This window comes from Pinus tabuliformis, chromosome 3_1, assembly GCF_031772625.1.
Source record: "Pinus tabuliformis cultivar Carrire ecotype Pingquan chromosome 3_1, CPIR1, whole genome shotgun sequence".
NCBI lineage: Eukaryota > Viridiplantae > Streptophyta > Pinopsida > Pinales > Pinaceae > Pinus > Pinus tabuliformis.
In genome coordinates this window covers 520,299,277-520,317,654 of record NC_142301.1, presented here as the reverse complement: position 1 = coordinate 520,317,654, position 18,378 = coordinate 520,299,277, and the positions used below count along the sequence as shown (strand labels likewise).

General features: G+C 35.5%; 2 protein-coding genes across 2 annotated transcripts; both read left to right on the top strand.

Moving 5' to 3' along the window:
* Window positions 1-351: 351 nt before the first annotated feature.
* LOC149188115 (uncharacterized) lies at window positions 352-2,821 on the top strand. The gene is made up of 3 exons (XM_089409870.1): window positions 352-1,265; window positions 2,423-2,498; window positions 2,604-2,821. The coding sequence occupies exons 1-3, from the start codon at window positions 489-491 to the stop codon at window positions 2,819-2,821; spliced, it is 1,071 nt and encodes a 356-aa protein (XP_089265996.1). The 5' UTR covers window positions 352-488.
* A 1,093-nt stretch (window positions 2,822-3,914) lies between these two features.
* On the top strand, window positions 3,915-6,393 carry LOC149188114 (uncharacterized). Its single transcript, XM_089412939.1, has 4 exons — window positions 3,915-4,030; window positions 4,729-4,848; window positions 4,938-5,024; window positions 5,144-6,393. The coding sequence occupies exons 1-4, from the start codon at window positions 3,920-3,922 to the stop codon at window positions 5,987-5,989; spliced, it is 1,164 nt and encodes a 387-aa protein (XP_089269065.1). The 5' UTR covers window positions 3,915-3,919; the 3' UTR covers window positions 5,990-6,393.
* Window positions 6,394-18,378: the final 11,985 nt, after the last annotated feature.

The window sequence follows — 18,378 nt, the reverse complement described above, 5'->3', positions numbered from 1 at the left end:
TGATAAGTTTTCCGAGAGAAATTAATTTGGTTGCTGAAAAAAATAATTATTTCCAATATCTAATATCAATTTTACATATATAAAAATATATTACAGAATTTGACACCTACCCGTCAAAATGGAACCTTCACAGGCTTGTTGATGGACACAGCAGCAACGGTCATGAAAAAGCTAACTTCAAACGGATAGATAGATAAAAGTAATGGTAATATCTTTCTATAAAAAGACTCCGACATTATCCAGCCATTAAGGTAGCCACCTGCTATTGGGTGGCCCCCACTGGGAACTTTCACCTGCTATTTGCAGGACAAATACGACAGAATATTCAAATTTGAACTCCCTCACCAGTCACCACATTTTTTCCGTCTTTTTCTGCCTATTCTTCCCTACGGCTAACTTAGCCCACTGTACCAAAATTTGAATGAACACTAAGCCTAGGTGAAGCCGCCCATTTTCTCCCCCTGCACATTCCATTACCCCGACCGCAGATGATCGAAGGCAGAGCACCATGCGAAACAGCCATGGCGGAAACCACTCCTCAAAACCGCCGTTCTTCGCAGCGGTTTCACAGATCTGCAAACTCGCCTCCGGGAGGTCCCGCGTTCGAGTCCATCTCCGCGCAGCAGCGACGCAGCACGCTCTGTCCAGCCGAATTGGACAGAATTAATTTCCCAGGGCAACTCTCTGAAAGCAGTTTCGAAGAGGAGAAAATGCTGTTTGAGCAGAGCATCAGAGGAAGGGGTTGTCCAGTCGAATTGGACAGAATTAATTTCCCAGGGCAACTCTCTGAAAGCAGTATCGAAGAGGAGAAAATGCTGTTTGAGCAGAGCATCAGAGGAAGGGTTTCGATGACCCCAGCCGGGAAACGGCGGCCTTGCAGGGGGCTCGCACGAGGCCGTATGCACAGATTCGTCTCTAAAGTCTCGGACGATCTTCGCTTTCGTGACGTCCTCTGGAGGTCGGCTGTTTTTTCGATGTATACTGCGGAAGAGAGGCGGAGGTTTGCGTTTCCGGAGAAGGAAGGGCGGTTTCAGGAAGACCGCGGGGGTTTGGGCTGGTTTTCAATCGACGGACATCTGCTGAATGCGGAGTCTGCGACGTCCAGGAATAGAATTGGCGGGCATTTAGGTTGCGAGGAGGCGCTAGCGTGGGAAGGGTTTTCACCACTTCAGAGGGTTTTGATCGTCGCCATTGCCGCCGCCGCAGCTGCCAATTCGAAGCGAGGGGTCGAAATTAAGCCAGCTGAACGCTCTTTAGACCACCGGGTGAGTAGATACTGCATAAATATTCCGTTTATTTGTTATGAAAATTATTTACGTTTAAGCAAACTTCCCTGCTTTAAAGGAAAACTAACTGTTTAGATCAAGTTTTTTGCAAAAACGTTAGCAATTATTAATCTGAAGAAATCTACTGATCTGTTCTCATAATACATTGCCATTTAAGACGAAAAGATTTGTTTAACAGAGTCACGGGCGACTTGCTTTTAGTTTCGGACTAATTTCTAATCTGAGTCTTCGAATTCTTTGTTAAAATATTAAGCGAGATTATTTCAGATTTTTGCCATTTTTTTTCAAATTTCCTTGAAGTACCCAGTCTTCCTGTATCACTTTTGCAACGTAGTATTATCTTCGTAAAAATTAAAGAATATTTCAGCTTTTCATAATCATACGAAGTCGTAACTTTCCCTTGTACGTCTGCTGTTGGATACATATTCATTGTTCTTTCTCTCTTTCCATGTTCTATCATTAATCTGGCCTTATCCTTTCCGTTCTCAAAATGTTCTAAGATTGTAAGTGAGTATACGTACTCGTATATATAAATAAGTGCTTCAAAAAACAGACCTTTTAATGGACTACCTTCTGCTAAGATGCCAGGTTTGAGCAGTAGCCACTCCACCAAAATTGCTGTTGAATTGTAATCGGCTTCATCCCTCTGAAACTAATGCCACAAATTTGGAAATTGGAAACCTGGTGGAGGGCTTAATACTCTGTCTGTACGGGTGGGGCAGACCACTGTGAAATTGGAATGTTGGTGGAGGGCTTAACACTCTGTCTGTATGGGTGGGCCAGACCACAGTGAAATTGGAGTGTTGGTGGAGAGCTTAACACTCGTCTTTTCAGGTTAGCCAGACCACAGTGCGAATGGAACCGTGATTGACAGCTTAACTTGTCCATACTGGTGGGACAGGGCACAGCGATAATGGAACCCTGGTAGAGGAGTTGACTAAGACTCTGCCTACTTAACCTGTGAACCAACACTCCCTTGGTTGAATGCTGTATATTCAAATATTGTCTATACTTGGAGTCAACGTGCATGTTTTTTAAACGCCATCGTGAATGTGGCCTCATTATTACTGAAACAAAAAGTTCTGTTTTTCAGTGTTTTGTTTTATTTGCCCAATTCTAAGTTTGTGCTTCTGCAGGATCGAGCATTGAATTTTATGCGGCGCAAACTAAACAATCTGTGGGACAGGATATCTTCTCTTCATGATCAATCAGGTAATGTTATGATACCTTCTCTGCATAATCAATCAGGTAATGCAGATAAAAATGGGAACAGTGAAGATGGAAATATAGAACATAAAGATAATAGTGATATTGCAGGGTTGAGGAATGCAAATGGTTGTGAGACAAGGGGGCAGGGGGATACAGAGAAATTTCCAGTAGAGTCTACTACTCATGCACCCTGCGCTGCTGCCATCCTTGAACTGAAGGTAAGGTTGTTTGAGTGTTTCTCTCCAAAACTTAACATTTCAAATATACATGTGAAGATTGATCATGGATTGGGATGTTCTTACAACAAAGGAGAACTGAACACATGATTGAGAAGGAAGTTTTGAATGTCATGGTTGCATTTGCTTCTATCTTGGAAAAGGTCATTTCCCTTTCTTGAATGATCATAAATAGTTTGATTTTGTGAAAAGTGATGATCCTTAACTGATGCTCAAGTATTTCTGTCTGTTGAAGACTAAATTAGGTTAGAATAAATTCATCAAAAGAGTTTGGATTTTTGCAAGTGGAAGTTTTGGATATCCATGGAAACACACAAGAAGGGAGATAGAACAAAGATCAAGTTTATGACATAAAATATATTTCCTCTTGTTAACTTTGTACAACTTTTATTATTCACTTTCTGAAACAAGACAACATTATTATGTTTCTGCAATGCAGGTGTTGTACTTGGTGACTTGAAAATATATGTGGAGAAGGCTTCAGCACAAATTACTTCTCTACATATGTCCTTGTCTAATATATGGCATGCCTTATTGCTGGAAGCTCAATGTGCTATAAATATTTCCCCTTTAGAATTGGAGCATCATTTTGATAAGGTGTCTCATTTGACATTATCAATATTGAATATGCAGATCTACAACCTTCACCCCTTTTGTATTGACATTGGTTTTGTGCTTTGTTTCTTTAGGCCAAAAACGAGAGTTCTATGCTTTTTCCATCTAGGCGGTTTAATATCCAGGCATGGAGGCAGTGGCTAAATATGCAGGACCATGCTTCAGAAGAAACTTTCATACCCATTCTTCAAGATGAAACTGAGAATAATGCATTTTTTAAGATGCTCTTAACTGCAACGGAACAAGAGGAACGACGATTCTCGGATATATCAGATTGGTCCACCTCTGTTACATCTTCAGATCATAATATTTGGCCTTCTGCTGAAGCCGATGTAGGAGCTGCAGGGAAAAGGAGCGTGGATAAGATAGCTGCACCTCTTGAAGTACAAAGCTCTGGATTTGATGGCTATTCTCATGAATTGGCCATGGAAAAATTGCAAGGTGAACTTGAAATTGCTTCAACAAAAGTGCTTTCTGATAGTGATAGATAATTTCCATCATGAATTGAAGATTAGTTTGATTTCATTTTTCATCAATAATTTCAATTATTTTCCTTCCATATAGGTAGCTAATATGGAGTTGCATTTGGAAAGCCTAAAGGAGTATCTCAAAGTATGCGAGGAAAAGAGAAAAGATGCAGAAGAAAAGCTTGCTGAGGCTGTTCAGCAGGGTATCAAGAATCGGGTAGGTGGGACTTGTGACAAATAAAATTATTAGTTGGGCTATTGCTACAATCAATCTTGCAGGAAAGTGAGGAAATTCCAGTCAACCCAAGTAACATATCCGCATTAGAAAATACTTTTAATATAACTTCGTCCATGTTTGAAATTTAAGCCCAATTTTTAGCATTGACTGTTAATTTTCTGGCAGTATGCCCTATTTAACCCATATTCAAACATAACCATCCTTCAATAGAAATAAAGAGTAACTTTATGTAGTTTCCCACAATTTTAAAATTGAGACAACATCTATCTGTGTCAACCCAATCTACTTAACCACACCAATCTGGTAGCACCATTTCTACCATTTCTCTAGTGGACTGCATGTTTCAAATATGATGTAGACTCGGACAAATTGAATTATATCAGTCTTTAATAATTCTTTTTATGAATTAACTTACTAGGGCAATGCACTGTTTGTTGGCCTGAATTTAGCCACCGTATTCATAACTAGTCTTATTGAGGTATTGGTACAACAAACATACAATCCTCACATGTATAGGCAGAAGCAAACTTGGAAATATCAGATATAGTCGAGCTGTCACAGCTTTTGTGTTTTGTGCTTATGTTGATCTCGCTTACAGTTATAAGTTAGGTTAACTAGATGTTTGGAGTAAACTTATTAAAGCCAGCCAATGATAGACCCCTTTCTTTGGATTCCAGTTAAATATTGCAGCAAAAGAAGAGGAAATTACTTGTTTATGGAAGGAATGCAAGCAGAAAGATGCTTCCTTGAAGGAAATAAAGTTGGCAGCACAGAAGTCAAAGGTTACAAGTGACAAGGTACAGTGCAGTACAATTGTTTTTTAGTGTCCTATTCTCAAATTTGGACTAGAGGATCATGCTTATCACCCTTATATTTTCCTGAACAGAGACTAGCCGCTATGGAAGACATCTGCAAGAAAAAGAATGCTTCAATAGTGAGACTTAAGGAGGATATGATTACTATGGAAGAGAAGGTGAATGATTTTACTTTGCCGTCCACGTCTGTGATGTCTGTCCCGGTTATCTCTTTATGCTTAGACTGCATTCTAATTTTCCTGCTTTGATTATCTTTTCTAAATCTGAGGATTTGTAGGTTTCAGAGGTTATGAGACATCAGACACCACTGTCTTCGGAGTGTAACAGTGAATGCTCCCTTCCTCTGGTTATTTCAAACAATTTCCTTTTTGACATGGACATACCTTCATCACCAGATGGTCCTCAAAAAGTTTCAGGTTTGAAGACTATCGAAGATCAGTATTTAGCTGCAAATGAATATGCAAGCTCATCTTCCCAAGGATATAAAGAGAGACAACATAGATCGTCAGGTCAATCATCTGAATCATCTCTTAGTTCTGAAAGATTTAGGTGGAACTCCACAGCAACTGACAGATATCGAATTCACAGTTCCAAGGTAAATTCATGTCAGTCAGTCATGTCAAACGATCCTCTTTTTGATATGTATATACCTGCATCACCATGCAAAGTTTTGGGTTTGAAGACTACTGAAGATCAGGATTTAGCTGCAAATGAATATGGGTGCTCATCTTCCCAGGGAAATAATGAGACACGACATATCTCTTCAGGTCAATCATCTACATCATCAACCACTTCTGTAAGATTCGGGAGGAACTCCACAAGAATTGACAAAAATGGATATGACAATTCTAAGTTAAATTCAGGTCAGTCATCGTGGTCAAAGAATCAACTGGGGAAAAGCGGTGCTGATGCAAGCTATATGAATGAAAATACAAAGTCAGGCCCCTCAAGCCCACGGAAAGTTAAGAGTTCTAGAAGTGGTAGTGTTCTTTCTGGAGTAGATACTAATACAAACTTGAAGTCAAAGAGATCATCATCTGACAGTGAGGGATTGCAGCAAAAAGCAGGAAACAATAAAAATAACAAGCCAAAGGATATTACCAGGAAGAAGAGGTGGATGTGAACTCCAACAGGTTTTGTATTATGTTCGGAAGCTCTTTTGGGACCGACCAAGTGGGAATTCCTAGCAGGAGCAGGTCAAGGAAGATTTTCAAATGAATTCCACCTGGGTTGCAAATTTGTAAATGTAAAACCTCTATTAAGCCCCCTAAGCCCTGTATCAATATTGCTATTGTTCTTTATTTATTATGCCCCGCATCACCGGGCTATTATTTATTGTTGTGCAGCTAATGAGCAGAGAAATAATCGAAAACTTGCGAGGTTAAAGAAAGTCCCATTAGATATTGTCTTCCTTAGGCGCATCCATCTATAAACATATGGGAACCTTCTTAAGATCATGCGAATTGTAAAGTGCCATGTACAACTTTTTTGTCATATTTTTATTTAATATGTTTTGAAAATGCTATTTACAAATGACTCTTTATGGAATGAGGATTGAATATTAAAGTGGATGTGATTGGGGACATAAAGATTTTAAGATGGTTTTCGAATTTTAAGACGGCTTTAGAATGTATTAGGTACAAATATATGTAGTTAAGGATTTTAAAATGGTTTTGGAATGTATTAGGTACAAATATATATAGTTAAGGATTTTAAAATGGTTTTGGAATGTCACTAATACAATAACTTGGTTTTTTAGTTTTGGATACTCAAAATTTGAGTAGTGTTTTATGTCTTATCTAAACATTTATTAAGTTCTATGCACAATATAAGCCTAAAACTAAAATTGTTAAGTTGGAGAATAGAAAATAAGGTAAAATTAGAGTTTTTAATGAAAAGGTATTAAAATGCGTTGTTTTCAAGTGGAGGTGTTACAAGTCTTAATGGTATAAGTGTTATTTTTAGGTTTCTTATAGAGTAGTGGTGGAACTTAAGAGTAGTAGTGAAAAGTTTTACGGGGATTGTAATAACAAATGAAATTTAAAGTGTTGTTTGGAATCTCTTGATGCCTAAAAATGATGGTTGAATAAGATAGAGAAGAGCCTTAGATGAAAGACTACAATTTGTAGGTGGAAGGAGTACATAACATGTTTGAACATGTCATAATTTGTTGTTTCCTAGGTTGGTGGCTAGTCGAATATACTCTAGAAGGTCAAAGGCCCAATGGACCTCCAACTAAGTGTTAATGGTTTCTTTATTGTCAACTTCCCATATCTATAGAATTTAATTTAGCTTAATATCAAATATTGGACGAAAAAATGATCTGGATTGTATAGAGAATGAAATGAAACAACAAGAATATGAATGGAAACTTAGCAAAATTATTGCAAAAGCACATTAATAGGAAAAGAAGAAACTTGGATTCTATTTGCAAGAAATAGGAAAAGATTGTAAAATACCAAGCATTACAAAGTAGCTAGAATGGTGGTAGCTTATCTTTGAAGATAAAGGTGTTGGCTGCATATTTGCAAAATGCCATTACAAGAGGTTGAAAATGGATTACTAATTGTAAAAGGTAAAAATGCTAACCCTAGGAGACAATGCCAAATGTATTACGAGCCCCAAGGTGGCTAGTTAATGTTTCACCTCTTGGGGGGAATAACTTTTGCACATGATCTTTTTTGGGATGCACAACAGCTTGTTGGAAAGTTCTAAATAAGTACAAATTTTGGTAGGCTTGGGGAGACTTAACCCCTTGGCCTTTGAATGACCAAAGTACATCGTTTAAGGCCTCAAAACAACCTCGGAAGTTTAAGACCCAAAAAATTGTAGATAAAAAGAAACAACCAAGATGGAGAAGCATGTTGAGTCCAATGGAAGAGGTGGGTGGCCATTGATTTCCACTTGGATGAGTCTTGCCCTTTTAGAAAGCAATGACCCCATTGCATCATTAGATGGGGAAAATTTTGCATTTGACTCCTTGTTAGCCTCTTTCTTTTGTTAAACACGCAACATAAAATGGATTAGATATGAATAATAAGTGTGAGATGCTATTCATATTCACAAGATATATATTTATATTACATTCTTGTGACCCTTGGTCTTCATATACCAAGTGGTCCTTGGACTCTGGTCACTGTTCACATTCCACACCAACCCTTAGAGGATTAGGTGTCCAACATCCCCCCCTAATCCGAAGGGGTATGAATGAGTGCAAAAAGAGAGTTGTAATACAAAATGTGCAAAAATGCATGGCAACACTAGGCTAAATATGCTCTCTGAAATGTTGGCATAAGGTGAGGGTTCAAGGATGACCACCAACACTCGAACGCTTAGTGTAGTTCCCGAAACTCTTCCAAATCTAGCAAGAAGTTGAAATCTTCTGCTAGAGGAAGTGTCCCTAATTCTTTGGAGAGGGAGACCTTCAACCTGGAAAATGGAGGTCTACAACCTGCGGTGGTTTAAGGATGACCACCAACTCTGGAATGTTTAATGCAATTCTTGGAACTCTTTCAGAATTGGCAAGAAGTTGTAGTCTTCTGCTAGAGGAAGTGTTCCCAATTCTTTGAAGAGGGAGAAGCTCAACCTGAAAAGGGAGGTCTCAACCCCGCATAGATGGTTTAAGGCTGACCACCAACCAAAGGCATGCTTAGGGGCATCTCTATCTCTGGCTACAACTCTGAATCTGGTATGGCAAGTTGTGGTTCAGGCTCACTTGGTGTGGCTTTGAAGCTTGTAGATGACCATCGCTTCCCCCCTTGTCAGATACAAGGTGAGATGATGGAGAATACTCAACTGCAAGACTGTTCAATACTCTAGAACAAGTTCTGACATATGACTGAAATATCTTCTTCGCTGTTGAAACTCATTGCCAAGAACCAATCCATCCAAGGTGAATCTTTGTTCTTGCAGGAGGCTTGTTTTTGAAGCATCTGTTTGAAAAATGAATGGTTTTATGACAGTGCTTACATGGATGAAGATTAAAACAATGATCTTTCATATGGCCAACTCTGTTACAATGTTGGCATTTAACAATCTTTTGTGGCAGTTGTGGAAGAGGAGCAAGATCTGGAACAACTGAAGCTGAACTGTCATAAAGAAATCCAACACTCTGAAACTGGATGGGCTTTGAATAATCTGGAATATGAAAGGACACATCCTTGTCATATCCAAGACCGGTTTTGTTCTCGTTGTTGACAAGCTCTTCCCAAAGTCTGATTATTGGCTTGGGAAGTGCAGACTGAATTTCCACACCTGTATTCAAATCTGCTTATGAAATGGGCACTTGATCTATATCAACCTCAGCATTATTGACTTGATGACTTGTTGGGTGCTGCTAGGATCCTGTTTCAAAGTCAAATAGGGGATTGTTCTGAACAAAAACAAGTTCATAAGGATGCCTTTTCTGCTGTAACTCATCTTGCTGAAACTGAGACTCCAGCAACAAAAATTCAATGTTTTCTTGTATATTTTTTAAACAGATTTGAATGTCTGTGACAATGGCTTTGTCAATCATAATTGTATTGTCCACAGTAAAATACATTACAATATTTAGTATTTCTAATACATCACCAATTTGATTCATTTCATAATAATGTAACTGCCAAAAAAAACTAATTAACATACCACCGTCTTAAAAAAAATCTTTAACTAAAAATGTAAACTCACAATATACTTTCATACACCATATGACATATGGCCATAAAAAAAAGTGTGAATCCCACACACCATATTACATACTATTTTCATATCATACCATACATACCTATGGCAGGTTCATCACATATAACACACGATCTTCACATTATATGCCACATAAAAGGGCCAACGTACTCATGGCTTATGGTCTTCAAAGCATATCACTTAACATATGAACCTAATTATATGTATATGCGCCAAGGTTCCAATTTAATATGAAGAAAGCTCCCATTATATATGAATCCACCATTATATATACCATACCACCCTTTTTTATTTTTATTTTTTAAACTAGAGCTCAACCAAATTGCTCCCTACGGACTTCAACGCAGGTTTAAACTACTCAACAAAATTCCACAACTTTAACCATAGTCCACACATGGTAATTGAGGCTTAAGATATGAATTTATAATCAGGGTTCTCTACATATAGCAACAAAGAGCATACCAAACAACACATGCCCAATCACTGGCTCTATTCAACGTTGTGTATATAAGCCAATTCTTCAACATTATGTATTCCTTGACCAGCGTATGTGCAGAGAGACAACACAGAACTTAACGCAGTGCATAGAATAACCCACTTCAACTGTTCAACGTTCACCAATGCAAGGCAGTTGAAATGCGTAACTTCGATCAACGTTCATTATATATAAATTCTCCAACATTCAAAATATATAGAGTTTGGACAGACATATATTTTACCGCAACTAAATGTAAAATGGGCCACACTTATGAATGTAAAATGCAAGGGGCGATAGTTTCATAAAGGAACTCACGAGATTCTTGTTAAGTGAACCCTACAATTGATAGAAACGTGCAGGTAGCCCACGACTACTCCAACCTTCAATATGACATAAAACACACAAGAAATGTCCAAGAGAAGCAATATAATCTCACATTGCAAAGCCGAAAAGTTTTTATTTCAGCATGACCACTTGTCTTATTTTACCTGTGAAATTATTACAATAGTCGGAGCTCGAGTGCCATTCACAACTTTCATGCTTGTTCACCTCTTGCAAGACTTATTCTCCTTGATTGAATCCAGCAGCCAGAGAAGAATGAACAACACAGTTAGTTCTCTAGGCCCGGATCCCAGCAGCCACACCAGCTTACACACAAGTGCACCATAAAGAATCACCACACAAATATTTTAATGGCGTTCAGTCTCTACAGAGAAGGCTTAAAATACAATTTATTCAACGCTCCATTCCAACACACATAACCTGTCTTGAATTCTTTCGAGGAAATTAAGTCAGAATGAACTCGTTTAGGAGAGCGATGAACAAGTTTGAGCGTAGACTTCCAATGCCCCGGTTTCAAACATCTCCCCCATCAGAGTCTTTGTTGAACTCTCAACGATACTCCAGCTTGTAACAGTCCCTGAGATTTAGAGCATGCACAGGAGTAGAGGTGGACAATCCTTGATAGAGTGCCGATAGAAGTGATGGTCAGAGGGAGCGTTCAGCATAAATAGATAGTGTTATAGCCTGTGGGGAATATAAATGAGCCCTTTTAAAATAATCAATTAAAGTGATGGTCAGAGGGAGCGTTCAGCATAAATAGATAGTGTTATAGCCTGTGGGGAATATAAATGAGCCCTTTTAAAATAATCAATTAAATAATCAATTAGAGAAGGATCTGAAAGTGTCCAGTTCTGACTTGCTCTTTGATACCATGTTAAACAGGCAACATAAAATGGATTAGATATGAAGAATAAGCGTGAGATGTTACCCATATTCACAAGAGATACATTTATATACCAAGTGGTCCTTGGACTCTCGTGACTTTTCACATTTCACACCAACTCTTAGAGGATTAAGTGTCCAACAACCTTGATGAGGAAGATATCTTGCTTTGACAACCTAATAGAGTTTATTGTTTTCTTTGAGAGTGCCCTTCATCTTGGTATCGATGATTTGATCTACTATAACTTGCTCAATATAATTAGGATTAAATTTTGTGGGGACCAAATGCCCAACAACCTCCCAGGTGTTTAGTGAAACAAATCCACATTAAACATTGGGTGCAACCTACGGAAAGGGGGAATGCTCAATTAAAAAGCATTTTCAGTAACAACCTTCTTGATGGTGTAATGCCAATATCAGAGTGGTCTGAGTTTCCTATGGGGTTGTCTATGAGACACATTTTTTTCAAATGCAACCATGCCTTATCACCAACCTGGAACTTGTGTGTAATTTGATGCTAATCATGTTGTTGCTTCTACATGGCATTGACTTTTTGTACATTATCATGAACTTGTTGTTGGAGGTGTTGGGTCTGCTCAACATATTTGCTTGCTCTATTTGCCTTGAACTAAGCATGGGAGGATGAAATGGACAAAGCTGCATCAATGGAGGCAAATTGTTGGAACTTTAATCACACTCGAAAAGAGTTGTGGCCATTAAAGTTGTGGATGGCTCTATTGTAGCTATGTTTGAACATATGGGAGTTTCTCATCCCATGTACATGGATGCTTGAAGTTGTACATCCATAAGATATGCACAATCATCCTATTGACCACTTCTATTTATCCATCTTTTAGTAAACTTCGTGTCTATCAAAGACCACGGGCTAGACTAGAAGGTGTTGAGGAACCTGTGGTACCTATAACAAACCAAAATAACTCCAAACACACTCAAAGAAGAGTTTTACATTGGCTTTGGTTGTGATACTCTTCTTACATAGTGTCAAAATGGCCATATTAGAGAATCGATTAACAACCACAAGGACATAATCATTACCATGCTTGGTGGAGGGAAAATTTGACATATAATCCATTAATACTAACTCTTAGGGCTTGTTTGGGGTAGGTAGAGTGTAAACAAAGTTATTGATCAAACAAGAACTTTTACTTCAAAACCTGAACTCTAACAAAAAAAAAACCCCCAAAAACATGAAAAAACAACCTAAAAACAAAAAATGTTGATGCTGGAATATATATATATATATATATTAATGGAAGTAAAAGCCATTTTTTGTCTGTGCAAAAAAACCTTGAAAATGAGAAATGTGGATGTTGGAATAATGATTTTTTTTGAAGTAAATTGTCAACATTTTTTAATAATAACGTTAAAGATAAATATCATGACTCTGAAAAACCTTAAAATTCCTACTATAGAGATGTAATTAAAGATAAAATATCACGTTCCTTAATTTATTTTTGTTTTAAGTTTATCATAGTAATAACAATTTATTAAATATAATGTCTTTTTTATATAATGTATTGAAGTCACTTGATATGAAACACTTCAGTTCTGATGAATGAACAACTTTACAAAACAAATGAATTTATATTTGATTTTGGAGTTTTTGATATTCTTTGCATTGAAACATTTGTTTTTTTTTTGTTTTTTAATTTGTGTAAATATTTTATTTTTAAATAATTTTAAGATTTTGAAATTTGCAAATTGTTTTTCAAAAACTATATTTTATTATTGAGATATATATATATATATATTTTAATTTATAATAATAATAATAATAATAATTTAATATTAAAATTATATTTCTTTTGAATTTAATAACTTGAAACTAATAAACAAATTAGAGATTATGCAAAAAAAAAGGTGGTTCCCAAACAAAAAATCTAACTTATTTCTTTTACATATTTTTTATTTTGACATATATATCCATTCAAATATATTGAGAATATGAAAACATTGAAAAAATAAAAAATAAAACAAAAACAAACACAAAAAAATAAATAATAATAACAAGTAAATAAAAATATATATTAAAATATAAAAAAAATAAAAAAACATGACAAAAAAAATCAAACATAAAAATGTAAAACAAAAAAAAATAACAAAAAAAAACAAGCAAATAAAAAAATCCATAAAAAATAAAATAAAAAAGGGAAAATATTAAAAAAAAACATAATTTAAGAAAAAAATTTAAAATTTTAAGCAAACAAAAAAAGAAACATAAAAAGTAAATTATTAATAGTGATGAGATAAATTAAAAAAGAAAGAAAGAAAAAAAAAAAACATTAAAATAAAATAAAAAAGCACAATAAAAGAATAAAAATAAAAAACTTTAAAAGAAATAAATAAAGAAAAAAACATTTTAAAAAATTGAACTTTTAAAAAAATCCATTACAAAAAATAACTTGAAAAAAATGACAATAAAAAACATGGCAAAAAGAAAACCATACAAATGTAAAAAATAAAAATAAAAAATTAAACATAAAAAGAGAAAAAAGAAAAAAAAGAGAAAATTTCAAAAAAACACACAAATCATAGAATAAAAACATCATATATATATATATATATATATATATATATATATATATATAAAATGCATAAATAAAAAGTAAATTAATAAAATAAAATATCTAAAATAATTAAATTAAACAAATTAAATAAGCAGTTTTAAAATATTTATAATTAAAAAATTAAGAAAAACAAAAATTAAAAAATTAAAATAAAAAATTAAAAATAATTAAAAAAATTTAAAATTTAAAAAATCAATTTAAAATAATAATAAAAAAATATTTAAAAAAAATTAAAAAATTAAAACATTTAATAAAATTATATATATATATATATATATATATATATAACCTGATCGACTACCCAAGTGGCTGCGAGGGTTGGGCCCTCGGCGGTAGGTAAATTTTTAATATATATATATATATGATGATGATGATGATGATAATTAACATCCAGTAAGACCATTGTGGTTTCTTGGACCTCAATAAAGGAGAGTCTAATTGTCATTCTTCAAAATCTTGTTTCTGTGATCAAAGAGAAGGGAAAGAAGCGTTCCAAGATCGCTATAGTTGGGTTGGCTTAATAAGTCAAGAAGATTGGAGGTGTCACTGATGATAGGGAATTGAGAGCGGATGTGGGCAAGAGCCGAACAATCTAAAAGGAAGTGCTTTTCATCTTCCACCTTCTTAGTATCACAAATATGACAAATTCTATCGTCCCAAGGAGTCTTGGGAGTAGACTACTACCTAGTCTCACTCTGAAGCTCACGAAAGTTAGTTCTAATCCTAACGATGTTCATTTTCTTCTTAGTGCTAGTCAACATAGAGAGATAATTCTGGTTATCAAGGGTGGGGTTGATCACCTCCTTATAGTACCTTAGCTTCTTTTTACCCTCCAACTCCTTAGCATCTCACATATTGTCCTTAAAACTGGAGGTAATAGCATCTTTGATACTGTCCTTGCTTCCCATGATGATCTCCTCCTTAATCCCCCAAAGGTTGAGCCAAGACTGAGCATGCCGATGCCGCACACGCTTAAGGCACAGGTGAGGGTCTTGACTAAAATTAGAAGCAATTTTTGGGAGCCTCTTGGATTCCATATTGTAAAGCTTCTTCTTATACATCAGATATCTAAACATGGTCGCACTTTCAATGGGGGACATGTCTGCTTCAATCAATAGGATAGGATATGGAGTATTTTCCTTGATCTTGAGGTTATAGGTTATGAATTGCTTTTGGATCATCTCAATATTTCTCCATGACTCCCTAGATATATTGCACCCCCAAACTTGACATCTGTATAAGATAACAGGGGTTACGAGAGTTTCAAAGAGGAACCTTTTTTTAACTCCAAATGTAAAGAACGACTGACTTATAATTGTTTTCAAGCTCATAATAAACTTTCCAACATCCTATTATTCTTTTCTCGATGCTATAATTCTAGTTGAGCTGATGAGGAAAGTCAATACCCAAATATTTATAAGAAGAAGCCTACTCAAGACAATGGTTATCATAGACAAAAATACCATGGGTGATCTTTTTGGATTTAATGATCATGACTTTAATCTTGCCAGTATTAACTGTCATACCCATCTTGGAGCAGTAGACATGAAGAGTCTTAAGTTGCTTGTCTAGATCATCGTGGCTCCTTGCAAGAAGAATGATATCATCAACATAAAGGAGAAGAGTAATGATAATACCAATGAGTTCGGTGCCTTTACAACCCACAGTTTCTAGACACTCCTCTAGTTTATCGATGTAAATACCCAAAAGGGTAGGGGAAAGGGGGTAGCCTTGCTTAACCCCGATATTACATTTAATATCTTTAGACCACCCTTTATTGGTCTTAAGCTTAGCAATGATAGTATTGTAGAGGTAGATCACAACAATCCTCAGTCCAGGAGGAACCATGATCTCTTTAAGCCTCTCCCAGAGCTTATCTTGGGAGGATAGTGTCGAAAACTTTTCTAAAGTCCACAAAATAGAAAAAGAGATCAGTTTTACAGTTGCAACATTCCTCTGCGATGATCCTAAAGATGACAAGGTGGTCGACGGTCGAGTGATGCCTTCTAAAACCAGCTTTCCCTTTAGCTCTTTTACCCTGGTTCTCAAGCCAAAGACTAAGCTTTTATATATATATATATATACATATATATATATATATATATATAATGTTTTAATTATTTTTAAAATGTGTTTTTTTTTCCTAAGTTCATTTTTTTATTTTAACTATTTAAAATATTTTATTTTATTTTTGTTTGTAATTTTTTTAATTTGTAATTTTAAGTATTTTAAATTCTATTATTATTATTATTTTAAATTTTTTACTTTAATCATTTTTATTTTTTTTTTAAGTTTTTTGTTTTTGTTTTTGGTTTGGATGTTATTTTTTCTTTTCTTTAAAGGATGTGTTTTTTGAAATATATATATATATATATATATATATATATATATATAAAATTTATGTTTTGATTTTTTTAAATTAATTAATTAATTTATTATTATTATTTTTTTATAAGCAAATTTTGTTTCTTTTTTACATTTTATGTTTTTTTTTGTCATGTTTGTTTGTTTTTTTTTGTTTTTATCAATATGAAATCACCAAAATTTAAAAAAAATTATCCACATTTAATACATTAGAAAATTTAGAGTGTATGAAATAACCCTCTAAACAAAAAGGGTTGATGTTGCATCAACCCTTTTCAAAATTAGCATGAAAATCACTAACATTTTAAAACAAATGTTCATACTTGATACATAAAAAAATTTGAAGTGTAAAAAATAAGTCCTCTAAAAAAATGGGTTGATGTTGCATCAACACTTTTCAAAATCAACATGAAAATCAGTAACATTTAAAAGAAAATGTTACATAAGAAAATTTAAAGTGCCAAAAATATGCTAAAAAAAAATGTTATTTTGAATAACCATATTTCAAAATTAGGTGTTCTTTTTTCTACCTCAAAAAAATGGGTAATCGATAATTTTTTCGTTTGATTGGTAACTATGTTTGTATAGTTGTTGCTTCTTAATAACATGCTTAGCGATGGAAAATGGAATGCACAATTTGATATCAGCTTATGTCCTATCAACTTTTGGCCAATAGAAATCCTTCTTAAGTATTGCTCCTATCTTCTTTGCACTGAAGTGCCTTTCCACCTAACTATAATGTGCTTCCCAAATTAGCTTGCACATTCACTTGAAGGAACAAAAAGATGGCCCAGAGAGCACAAAAATGCATTTTGGAGGTGGAGGTTTGGAACTTGTTTACCTATGCCCAATGCTTGATATGTATCAGTGAAGTTGGGTTTGTTGTCATATAATTGGGGCCACTTAAAGGTCTCATTCTTACATGAGTTAAGAACGGTGGTCAGTGCCACAATTGGGGCTTGACTGAGGTGGTCTGCAACTACTCAGGTCCTAAAGCTTCTTTGGCAACATCATAATGAAGTACTAGATCCCCCTCCGTGTAGGAACGAGGGGTGAAATTACGATCAAAGGGGGCTTTGTCCTATTTTTGTGGGCTTCATTATGCTAGAGAGATTCCCGTCAACTTTTGTCGATGGGTTCTAACTGTACTAGCCTTTACTCTAAGGGTGAGGTATCTGAGAGGAGTTTGATCACTGAGTGTAAAGTAGGGATCTCACACTCAATGGGGATCAGAACCTTAACCCCATATACCAATTGAAAGGGTGTGGACCCTGTGGACGCTTTGATTGTTGTGCAGTACACCCATAAGGTTGAGAAAACCATGTGATGATAATTTGTTTTGTGGTTGCTCACCATACATTGCAACATTATTTTAAGAACTTTTTTGACAACTTCTACCTAGCTGTTGGATTGAGGGCAGTATGGGGAAGCAAATTCATTGTAAAAAACCAAGGTGCTGGGATATTTCTTAAAATATCTAATTCTCGAATTGTTTACCATGATCTGAGACTAACTTCTTTAGAACACCGAACCGCGTGATGACATGGTTAAAGAAAATCCGTGCAATGGTTTCTATGGTGTTATTATATGTGGGCATGGCTTATGTCATTTTTGTTAAGTAGTTGATGATGACCATAATGTACTTGTGCTACTGGAAGACTGGGGGTTGTAGGCCATGAAGTTTTAATTGCAGAAAGGGTCTGCGATGATGACTAGGTGAAGGGGATTTGGTTGAGCTCGCGCCTTATGAGAGTATCTATGGTAACGTCCACATCACTTGACTGTTTGAATGCAGTTGCGAAACAAGGTGGGCCAAAAGTAATCGACATAGAGGATTTTTTGGGCAGTGATCATCCTCGATAGGTGGCCACTGTAAGCTCCATTGTGGCAGTCATTTAAGACCTACTCAGCTTGTTTGAGAGAAAGACATCAATGAAGGATGGTGTTGATGCCACAATGATCGAGGATATCCCCCATTAGAAGGTAATAGGGGGCTTGATAGCGGATGTGCCTACGATCATCACGAGTGAGATGAGGATTGAACTTTTGACTTTGAAGGAAGAGAAGGATGTTGTTGTACCAGGGGTCATTTGTAGATATGACAAACAAGTGTTCGTTAGGGAAATAATCATTGACAGGGGAATGATCCAGGTGGATGTTGGTGGCCACCTACCT